General features: G+C 63.2%; 2 protein-coding genes across 3 annotated transcripts in view; one reads left to right on the plus strand and one right to left on the minus strand.

Annotated features, from left to right (window-relative positions):
- BTBD17 (BTB (POZ) domain containing 17) overlaps positions 1-461 on the plus strand; it is a 4555-nt gene extending 4094 nt beyond the window's left edge. The window contains exon 4 of the mRNA XM_005861950.2: positions 5-461. Within this exon, the coding sequence (XP_005862012.1) occupies positions 5-208 (204 nt within the window). The 3' untranslated portion in view covers positions 209-461. The remainder of the gene's footprint in view (positions 1-4) is intronic.
- A 485-nt stretch (positions 462-946) lies between these two features.
- KIF19 (kinesin family member 19) overlaps positions 947-10194 on the minus strand; it is a 20332-nt gene continuing 11084 nt past the window's right edge. For both annotated transcript variants that reach the window (XM_014536083.1, XM_005861787.2), the window contains 15 exons: positions 9976-10101; positions 9556-9750; positions 8782-8928; positions 8185-8307; positions 6738-6903; positions 5722-5896; positions 5380-5578; positions 4618-4888; positions 4403-4524; positions 4019-4152; positions 3674-3779; positions 3367-3463; positions 2286-2683; positions 1724-1883; positions 947-1564 (listed from right to left, as the gene is read on the minus strand). In XM_014536083.1, coding sequence (XP_014391569.1) covers positions 1434-1564; positions 1724-1883; positions 2286-2683; positions 3367-3463; positions 3674-3779; positions 4019-4152; positions 4403-4524; positions 4618-4888; positions 5380-5578; positions 5722-5896; positions 6738-6903; positions 8185-8307; positions 8782-8928; positions 9556-9750; positions 9976-10101 — 2550 coding nt within the window. In that variant the 3' untranslated portion in view covers positions 947-1433. The remainder of the gene's footprint in view (positions 1565-1723; positions 1884-2285; positions 2684-3366; positions 3464-3673; positions 3780-4018; positions 4153-4402; positions 4525-4617; positions 4889-5379; positions 5579-5721; positions 5897-6737; positions 6904-8184; positions 8308-8781; positions 8929-9555; positions 9751-9975; positions 10102-10194) is intronic.

Raw genomic sequence — 10194 nt, forward strand, 5'->3', positions numbered from 1 at the left:
GAAGACGGTGCTGGTGGGGGCGCGCCTGCACGGCCGCCTGCTGGTGCGCCACGCCTACAGCTTCCACCAGAGCAGCGAGGAGGCGGGCGACTTCCTGGCGCACGCGGACCTGCAGCGGCGCAACTCCGAGTACCTGGTGGAGAACGCGCTGCACCTCCACCTCATCGTCAAGCCCGTCTACCACACCCTCATCCGGACCCCCCAGTAGCCAAGGGGCGGGGACCGGGAACCTGGCGTCCCAGGCGCTTCGGGGCTGGGAAATAAAGGCCTGGCATCGATGGCTGGAGGGACTGGCAGGGGCGTTGCAAGGGGTGGTGCTGACACTGCCCCCCCCCCTGAATAACCAGGTGCTGGTGACGTCGGATGGAGCCCAGGTGAGGAGTGGTAGACCAGATGCCTGGTTTCAGCAGTTGATTCCACAACTGACTTGATACTTTTGGTTGAATAAACAGATGCTCAGAGAAGCGAGGGATGATTGAACCACCCAGACCCTGGGAAAAATCAGCCCAAGAAAGGGGGTGCCCTGTGTTTCGTTAGCTTTTCCCAGGCTCCCCACCCCCACATGGAACAGGGCAGATAAGAGCGTCTGAATAGTCAGGGCTCTGGGTCACCTGGGAACAGGGGCGAATCCATTCCCAGTTTTCACAACTTGAAGCTGAGGGCTTTAGCTCGGCAATTTCTGAGCCCGGACTTCCCGGGGTAACCATTTCATTTAGGTTGTGAGGCTTTCTGTGGTCTGGGCCTCTCCTGGGAGGAAGCCTGGGCAGGTGTGATGGGGCATGACCCCTGGGAGGGGCCTCAGGGACTACAGAAGCCCCCCTTTCCCCAGGTTTGTAGGTTGGTGCCATGCCCCCAGCCAGGGTGAGATGGGGCGTGGGGCAGGGAGGGACAGGGGAGATCAGCCGTGGCCACCCAGTTTCCGACAAGGTCTAGTTTCCAACACAACTGTCAAGACCCAAATGGGGTTTTACTGTTAAAAAGGAAGCCACTGCCAAGTAAGGAAACCACATTCCCTCCCTCCCCCCATCGTATGAGAACCCTCTGCTGGCCCTTCCCACCAGCCAGGAGGCCCTTGCCCCAGGTGTGGGCCCAGGAGCCCTGTCCCCCTAACAACTCCCTCCCCCCACTTCCCAGGCCGAGTCTGGCCACAGGTCTGTGCAGAGTTTTGGCATCAGGGTTCCGTCCAAGGCTGGGAGGCCATGGAGCCGTCATCCTGGCCTGCCTCCTGGGCTCACCTCCCTCCCCGGTGGCACTGCACACATGGAAGGGTTGGGCGGACACCCTCCTAATTCCTGGGTCTCGGGAGCCCCAGCCTTCTGAGATCCTGAGCTCCTGCCTCCAGGTCACCCCCACCTGCCCAGCCTCCACCTCCCATTTCCCACTACACCCCATTCAGTCTTTGGGGCAGGAGGGCCGGGTCCAGACAGGGCCCCTCAGTTATGCCGGAAGCGTCCGTCTTTGCCATGGGTGCTTGTGCCGTGGGGCAGGTGGGGCCCACGGGTAGCCCGTCGGGAAACACCAGCTGGATTGGAGGGAGCAACGAGTGGGGAGGAAACCCCGGGGCCTGAAACAGGGGAAGGGCCAGAAGCAGGGTTTAGGAATGCGTCCCCCTCCCCCCTCTCTCATCACCCGGTGGTCTTCCATGGAGGCAGACAGCTCAACATGCCTCCTCTCTGGGCAGGCCAAGGGCTCCCCTTCCCCAGCCCTTCTCGCTGGTACCGACCTGTGTTCTGCCTTGGAGGGAGTTTGACCTTGGACAAAGGCAGCGTGACCTTTCCCAGATGCCGGATACCAGGGGCTGGGTGCCCGCACACTGGCATCCTGTGGTCTGAGATGCTCTCCAGGGGGCGGGGCCCCAGGAGGTGTGTCTTGGGGCAGGAGAGCTGTGTTGGTGGGAGAACAGTAAGGCCTGAGCTGTGGGGATGTGCCGTGGTTCTCAACCTTCTGGCCCTTTAAATACAGTTCCTCATGTTGTGACCCAACCATAAAATTATTTTTGTTGCTACTTCATAACTGTAATGTTGCTACTGTTATGAATCGTCATGTAAATATCTGATATGCAGGATGGTCTTAGGCGACCCCTGTGAAAGGGTCGTTCGACCGCCAAAGGGGTCACGACCCACAGGTTGAGAACCTCTGTGCTACAGGGATCTGCCCCCAGCTATGGGCCAGCCTGGGGACAGAGGCCTGGAGGGCAGTGCAGATGCTCCGAGCCTCTGGAGGAACCCAGCCCTCAGGCCCCCACCCACAAGGAAGGGGCCCAGACACCCCACTCCTGGCCTCACCCTTTGCCCGGTGACCTCAAAAGACCGGGACCTCCGCTTCCTCCTCTTTGCCTCCAGCGACTCCTCCTGTTTCTTGCCCAGGCCTTTCTTCTGGCCCCGCAGCCAGGGCCCAGGGCCTTCGCCTCGATGCCCGACCACCTGGGGTGGGGCCTCGCCCGTGCTGCTGGACAGGTTGTCCTCGCTGGCAGCGTGCTGCAGCGTGGGGCTGGGAGGCCGCTTGCAGGCCAGGGGGCCCGGTGACCAAGAATCGTCCGCCTCGCTCAGCGAGTGCAGGGACAGGGTGCTGCGCTCCATGGCCGGTGCCAGCAGGTGGCGCCCCTCGGTTCCCAGGGCCCTGGAGCGCCTCCGGGCAGCCTTCACGGAGATGCACTTGGTGCCCGTCAGAATCTCCTTTCTCTCTGCAGCGGGACAGTGGGAGCGCCCACCCGGGATCAAGGCCTCGTATTCCTCTCCCTCCTGCACCTCCAACACCCCGCCCGCCCCCAGCCTGGGCAGGAGCCAGAATGTCTGGGTTTCACTCCCAGCACCCCCACTTGCTTGCCATTTAAGAAGCCTGGGGCACATTTCTGAGCCTGGCTTTCATCTGTAAACTGGAGGTGGTAAACGAACCCCACAGGGTGATTGCGAGCATTAACTGAGACAATGGGCTTAGCCTATGGCAAGGGGCACGGATCCCATCTGTACCTGCAGTTATCACTGAGTGGGAGGGGGGCCATGATCCCAAGGGCCATATGTTCCCCGTTCTGACTTCTCACTGTGCCCCCGGCCCTGTGTGTCCTTGGCGGGTAACCCTCTGGGGCAGTGATTGGCAAACTGCGGCTCGGCAAACCGCAGCTCGAGAGCCACATGTGGCTCTTTGGCCCCTTGAGTGTGGCGGTATTTTGTGGAAGCCCCACACTCAAGGGGCCAAAGAGCCGCATGTGGCTCGGCTCGTGATGAGCTGTGGGCTGACCACAGCTCTGGGGCACTGGTGCCTCCTTCCTAGACTGGGCAGCAGCTTCAGCAGAGCAGAGGGCGGGCCAGGGCGCTCAGCTGGGCGAGCTGAGCAGTGGAGGTGATGCCAGCTCAGCGGGGGGCACACCTTTGTGGGACAAGGGGATCTCCGACAGGTTCTCGCTGCTGTCAGGGGAGGAGTTGATGCGGCTGCTCAGGCTGACCAGGCTGTCCTGAGTGGGGGCCTGCGGACAAGGTGGTCGGGAGGACAAAGGCGTTGAACCCAGCAGAGACCCTACACCCCACTCAGCAGAGACAGCGGGGCCTCAGGGGTGGTGGCCGTTTTGGGAAGGCTCCATCCCGACCGCTGGGCGTCAGCCCTTGTGCCCCATCCTCAGCCCCACCCTCAGCGGAGGGGCCCGTGGGGCCGCGGGCGCTCGGTGCTCGGTGCTCACCTCCTGGGTCACCAGGTGGCCGATCTGGATGGGGGGTGGGGTGGGCACAGAGGAGCTTTTCACCTGCCAGGCCCGGGGACTGGTCTTGAACACGTGGTTGGCTTCACTGAGGTTGGCAGAAGAGGGTGGGCATCTGATGACCAAGCTGGTCCCACAGAGGGCCCACCCCCGTGCCAGGGGAGAGCTGTTTGCGTGAAGGGAGAGAGAACCCGGGAGCCCTCGCTCCAGACCTGCGCCACCTCCTCCCGGTGACTCCTGTCCCATCTCCCCGAAGCAGCCCCGCTCTGGGCGGGCATCCCGCGGTGGCCGGCAGGCAGGGCCGCTGGGACGTGTCCCCGGGCTCACCTCTCCGTGCTGAGGGGAGGGAGGATGCTGTGCTGCAGGCGCTGGGCTTCAGAGCTCAGCGTCTTCACGCTCTCCAGGTCAGCCTCGGGGGTCAGCATGGTTCCTGCTGGGACAATTTTGGGCAAGGAGCTGTCCTGGGGAGGGGGCAGGATGGACAGTCAGAAGACGTGGCCTTGGACCAGACAACAGCACAGAAGACCAGGGCTGGAATGCTGGCTGGGAGCCCCCGAGGGCAGTGCTCTGGGTCCCCAGGGAAAGCTGTGGCTGTTGGGCATCCCCAGTGGCAAGGCTTTGGGCGGGCAGCTTCCTGGGGTGTCAGCCAGCCTGGTCCCCCGCCATTGCCTTGGGCATCGGCCCCTCCCCCAGAACATGCCAGGCGCCCACCTGCAGGGCCCTGGAGGCCACGCGGTCCATGATGGTGGCCCGCTCCAGGCTGCCCTCCTCCAGCTCCCGCAGGTACACCTCATAGAGCTCCTCCAGGTGCTGGGGGACGGCCAGGTTGTAATCTACCGGCGGAGGGAGGAGGGGCAGGGCTCAGGCGTGTCTTTGGACCCTTCGCCCCGCGGACAGGGCGTGCGCGGCTCAGAGGCGGGACCTACCGTCCATGATCTGCCGCTGGCCCTGGATGATCTCATCGCAGAGGGCGCGGTGCTGCTCCAGGCGGCGCAGGGGCTCCCGGCGGTGGCGGAGCGCGCCCTCGCGGAGCAGCGCGTGCGCCTGCATGGCCGTGTTCTCCACCTCGAGCTCGTGCACGCGGCACAGCAGGCTGAGCACCTCGCGCTGCTCCTCCGAGCCTATGCGCCCGGGCAGCGTCTCCTCCAGGCGGCGGCCCCGCGCGCTCAGCTCCCGGCAGCGCTGCTCCAGGGCCAGCTGGGGGCGGCCGGGGTCAGCGCCGGCAGCAGGCAAGGGCCGCCCCCTCTGGCCCCGCCTGCCCTCGCCCCTCCTGTCCCCGGACTCCCTGGGGGGGGGGGGCTCCCTGTGGCGCCTCTGTGCCACCTCTGGCTGCTCTGGCCACAAACTACCCCTCCACGCAGCCCATCTGGTGCCCCCAGGGCTCACGGGCCCTTAAAGCCCCTGGTTGGGGTGTTCTCCAGAACAGAAGGCAAAGAGCCGTCATCGGGGAGCCCTGAGTAAATGTTCGCTGCCATTTTTGGAATCCTCGGTATGTGAAGGGCATTTGTTTCATCTCCTCCACCACCCACCAGGCTGCACGGTGACTCCTGCATTTTACAGGCGAGGAGCTCGAGGGGCAGAGAGGTCACTGAGGAACTTAGCGAGGTCCCAGGGTCTCCCTCCCCCCGCCCCCAGCCCTGCCCCTCCCCCTCTGAACCCGCTCTCCCCGCCCCCCAAACCCCGGGCACCTTCTGCTTGCGCAGCTTCTTCTGCTCGCCCACCAGGGCGGCGATGCTCTCCCGGGCGGCGGCCACCTCTGGCGGCTCCACGATGTCGGGCGGGTCCTCGCCCGTGTCCGAGTCCTTCTCGCTGTCGTCCTTGGTGTAGGATTCCTTCCGCTGCTCCTCCCGCCATTTGAGCGCCCTGCGTGACTTCTCCTGCTCCCAGCTGCCGCGGCCCCATCCCGGTGGGAGACGTGGATCCGGGCCATGGGGAACAGGGCACAGTGAGCAGCTACAGCTCCGAGCCCCGCTGTGCCCGGCCCAGGGGTGGGACGGGAGGGTCCGGGGGCGCGTGTGTGGGGTGCTTACCCAGCGATGGTGAGCAGGTGGCGGGAGGTGTCGATCTGCACCTCCATGGCGTGGTTCTCCAGCTCCAGCAGGCGCCGCCGCACGTCCATCTGCTCCTGGAAAGCGCCGATGAGCTGCTCCCGCAGCTGCCCCATGTCGGCCTGCTCCTCCTGCCCGCGGTGCTGCTGGACCTCAGCTGCCCATGGATGGGTGTGGGGAGCTCAGTGAGGAGAGAGGCTTCGGGCCAGGCAAGTCCAGGCCCCCCTGGGGCCCTCTCCGCCCTTTCTTCCCAAACCACTTTCTGTCCAGCCACCGCCTCTAGAACGACCTCCTGGATTGCTACCTCCTCCTGCACTGCACTGAGTCTTCAGGCTGTGGCCCAAAGGTGACCCCCAGCCCCTCTGTATGAACCAGGCTTCCACTAGCTCTTACAGCACCTTTGTGTCAGCTATTAAAAGGTGCCCTTTAGCCCAACCGGCGTGGCTCAGTGGCTGAGCATCGACCTATGAACTAGGAGGTCAGGGTTTGATTCCTTGTCAGGGCACATGTCTGGGTTGTGGGCTCAATCCCCAGTAGGGGGCGTGCAGGAGGCAGCCCATCAATGATTCTCTCTCATCATTGATGTCTCTATCTCTTTCTCCCTCTCCCTTCCTCTCTGAAATCAATTTTTAAAAAGTGGCCCTTAGACACGTTACTGCCACCAGTTGGCAAACCATCATGGCAAACTTAAATCTACAAGAAAATGTAGGCTGTGCCCCTTCTGGTGATGCCGGGCTCAGCCTTGCAGCCCTACACTGCGGCGTGGAGGGTGAGGTCCTACGCAGCTAAACGCTCCTGTGTCCCTCACTCGTGTGATCCCCCCTAATCTTCAGAGATCACGATTCCACTTTACAGCGAAGGCTCAGAGCGGTGGAGTGACTAGCACGGCTACCCAGCCAGAGTCTGACCCCAGAGCTATCTGAGACAGCCTGCAAGGGCTGAGGGAGACAGGCTCCCACTAACACAGACAGCCCACCCCCCCGCCGACACACGCACACCTTGGATGTGGCGAATGTCGCCCCGCTCCAGCCGTCCCCGAGCCTGGCCTCGCCCTCCCTGCTCATCAATCTTGCACTTGAGCCGCTGGATCTCGCCCCGCAGGTCGGCGATGATGCTGGTGTACTGGGCGATGTGGTAGGAGACGCTGAGCAGGTTCTGCTTCACCTGCGGGGAGGGCGGGGCGGGGCGGGGCAGAGCAGGTACAGTCAGCCCAGGGGCCAGGGCCGGCCTGCGGGTCCTCCTTTCTCTCTCTCCCCGACCCCCAGTGCTTCTGGGTGACAGCAGTGGCCTTGCCTCCCACCCCACAGCCTCTCACACTACATGCCTCTGAGAGAGCCGGCTCCCAAAATGCTGCTTCCCCTGCTGAGCCTTCACTGGCTCCCTACTGCCTGGGGGTTGCCCTCGTTCCTTCACCTGTGGTGACGGCCCACCACTGTCTGTCTGCATTTCCCTTTTCTTTCTTTTTTATTTAAAAAAAAAAGTATTTTCATTGATTTCAGGGAGGAAGGGAGAGGGAGAGAGAGAGAAACATCAATGATGAGAGTCATGGATCCGCTGCCTCCTGCACGCCCCCTACTGGGGACTGAGCCTGCAACCTGGGCATGTATGTGCCCTGACCGGGAATCGAACGTGACCTCCTAGTTCAGAGGTCACTGAGCCCCACCAGCAGGGCTGTCTGGATTGCCTTTAGACTCGCTGCTTTGTCGTGAACATTCTATGATAGTTGAGAAGCCATCCAGCTCTCCCCATCCCACCAGACACCATCTCCTTCCTGCTTTGGGAACCTCTACTCCTGCTGCTCCCCCTTCTGGGATGTCCTCCCAACTTCCCGAGTCCCGCTCACAGTCTCCAAAGAGCTCCGCGGAATCCCACCAGCCCGCCACCTGTTGGCATCCTTGACCTGCTGTTAATAATATTCTGAGCTATCAACTGGTTCAAGGACGTGTCTCCTCCCCCGCTAAGTTCCTTGAGGGTTGGAAGGGAGCGGTGGCTGGAAAATGGTATCCACTCCCTCCTAGACAGCGGGGACAGTCTCAGTGCCATCACTGCCCGGCGGGGGAGGCCCCTCCCTTCCTTCGGCCTCATTTTCCTAAACTGTGAAATGTGACTGATGACTCCGGCCTCACGTGGGATGCATAAGAGACGAATGGCAAAGGGTGCAGCGTGTGTGGCTGTTATGATGAGGTGCTTTGAAATGTAACCGTCTGAATGAGCATCTGAAGATGCAAAGGGGAAGAGGGAGGGGCTGGGCCAGGGGAGCTCAGACCTTGAACAGGAAGGAGGGGAGCCGGGGGGGCAAGCATGCATGTGTTGGAGGTGCAGGGAGAGGGCCTGGGGGTAACATTCCGAGAAGGAATGGGGCCAGTGTGATGGTGGCTGGTTCCAGGGAGCGCGGGAGGGGTGGCGGGGTCTGGGATCAGTCCAGGGGCTCAGTGGGGCCCTCACCCTGGTCTTGATGTTCTTGGCCCGGCCGGCGTAGGTCAGGGTGTTCCGGGACTCCTCGAAGGCGCTGCTCGCCGGGCTGATGTGGGCGATCATCACGGTGCGGCTGTTCCCGCCCAGGGAGTCCTAGATGCGAGGAGGGTTAGGGAGGAGGCCTGTGGTCAGCCAGGCTGCCCAGGTTCCCCTGCAGTGTGTGTGTGTGTCTGTCTCTCTCTCTCTCTCTCTCTCTCTCTCTCTCTCTCTCTCGTCCTGGTGCTGAGCCTCACATGGTCCCCCTCAGTCCAGACTTCCCCTCCCCCTCCCCGTGGGGCCCTCCCTCCTCTCTCCTCCAGGTCTGGCTGCCCAGGCCCCTCCTTTCCCGAGGGCTGATGGCTCTGTGATTTTGGCCGGAGTGAGGAATGGGGATCGTCGCATGAAGATTGGATTTGGTGAGAATCGCCAGATAAAATACAAATGCCCTATTTGGGATGTACTTATACTAAAAAAATGCAATTCGTTGTCTTTGTGAAATTCCACCGTGGCTGGGCACCCTGTGTGTCACTGGCTAAACCCGGCAGCCTCCCCTGGTGCCCGGCGCCTGGGCCGGGCTGGCGCTGGTACCTTCAGGAGCCGGGTGAGCTTGCTGTCGCGGTAGTTGATGTACTTGTTGCTGCTCCGGTCGCTCAGAGCGTTGATGCAGTTGCCCAGGGCCAGGAGGGAGCGGTTGATGTGGGCCCCCTCTTTCATGCGCTGCCCACGGTTCTGTGTCTGGGGGCGAGCAGGGGTGGGGAGAGCTGTGGCCTTCCGGGGCAGGGGACGGGCATCACCCCCAACACCTGGGGATCCTGGGTTATGAGCCTCTCCCTCTCCCCCAGGGCTCTGAAAGGTCGAGATGACCAACCAGGCCTTGCCCTGGCCCCCTCCTGAGGGCATGCTCCGAGGGGAGAGGAGGAGGCCTCTGAGTGAGAGTGGGGGACTGACAGCTGGCTCCTCGCTCGGGCGGGGCTGAGAGAGCCACCCTCTGTCTCCCCCAGGCAGGCCCCCTGCACAGCCTGGTGCTGTGCTGAGAATGAGGTGGAGGGAGGCGGTGGCCGCAGCTCAGAGCCAGGAGAATCATAGGCACAGGGCCCTAGAGGGCGCCCCAGGCTCCAGGACGTACACGTGTGTGTGTGTGTGTGTGTGTGTGTGTGTGTGTGTGTGTGTTGGAGGGTGGGTTTCTCTCCTTTCCTTTCGTCTGAACTGAGAGGCTGGCATCCTTGCCCTCTGCCCCCCCTCCACGCCCCCCTAAAAACATTCTTCCCAGTCCTGGGGGAGCTGACCTCATCTGGGAGGCCGCACCCCCTCCTCCTGCCCCCCACGCGCCCCCCCCACCCAGCCTCCGGGGAGCTCCCTCACCTGGGACGCGCGCTCGGAGCCGGCCAGGTCGATCATGAACAGGCGGCCCTGCCGCACCTCCTGCAGGATGTTCTTGACCCGGCTGCGCTGGCGCACGGACACCTGCAGCACCGCGTGGGAGCGGGAGGACGCCCGGTTGGCGGCCGTGGGCTCCTGGGTCCTCTGCCGGTTCCCCTTCGTCAGCAGCTGCATGATCTGGGCGGGCAGGAGGGAGGCCACTCTTGGGGACCAGTGGGGGCGCTGCCACACACCGGGGAAAGGACCAGGAGGAGGAGGGCTGGCCTCTGTGTGTGCAGGGGCCTGTGGAGGGCAGGGGCTGTGTGCACACGAGCAGGCTGGTTGGCTGGTCAGCCCTCCGCCCCTCCTGCCCCTCAGGGGTCACTGTTTGCCCCCCTGCCCTGCTGGCTGCATTAGACTCGCCTCTTTGGCATTGATGGTGGAGACCTCGGTGATGCCTGCCACCTGGATCACCCCCTTGGAGTCCTCCCTCAGCTCCAAGTAGCCCAGGGCGGGGTTCAGCAGGTCCCGGATCATCTCATTATAGATCTGAAGGGACGGGGGGTGACAGGTATTTGTGGGAGACTGAGGGCCAGGCTCCCCATCCCTCCTGAGCGAGCAGGGGCAGGAGCTCACGGGCCC

Source organism: Myotis brandtii, unplaced genomic scaffold, assembly GCF_000412655.1.
Source record: "Myotis brandtii unplaced genomic scaffold, ASM41265v1 scaffold157, whole genome shotgun sequence".
NCBI classification, from domain to species: Eukaryota; Metazoa; Chordata; class Mammalia; order Chiroptera; family Vespertilionidae; genus Myotis; species Myotis brandtii.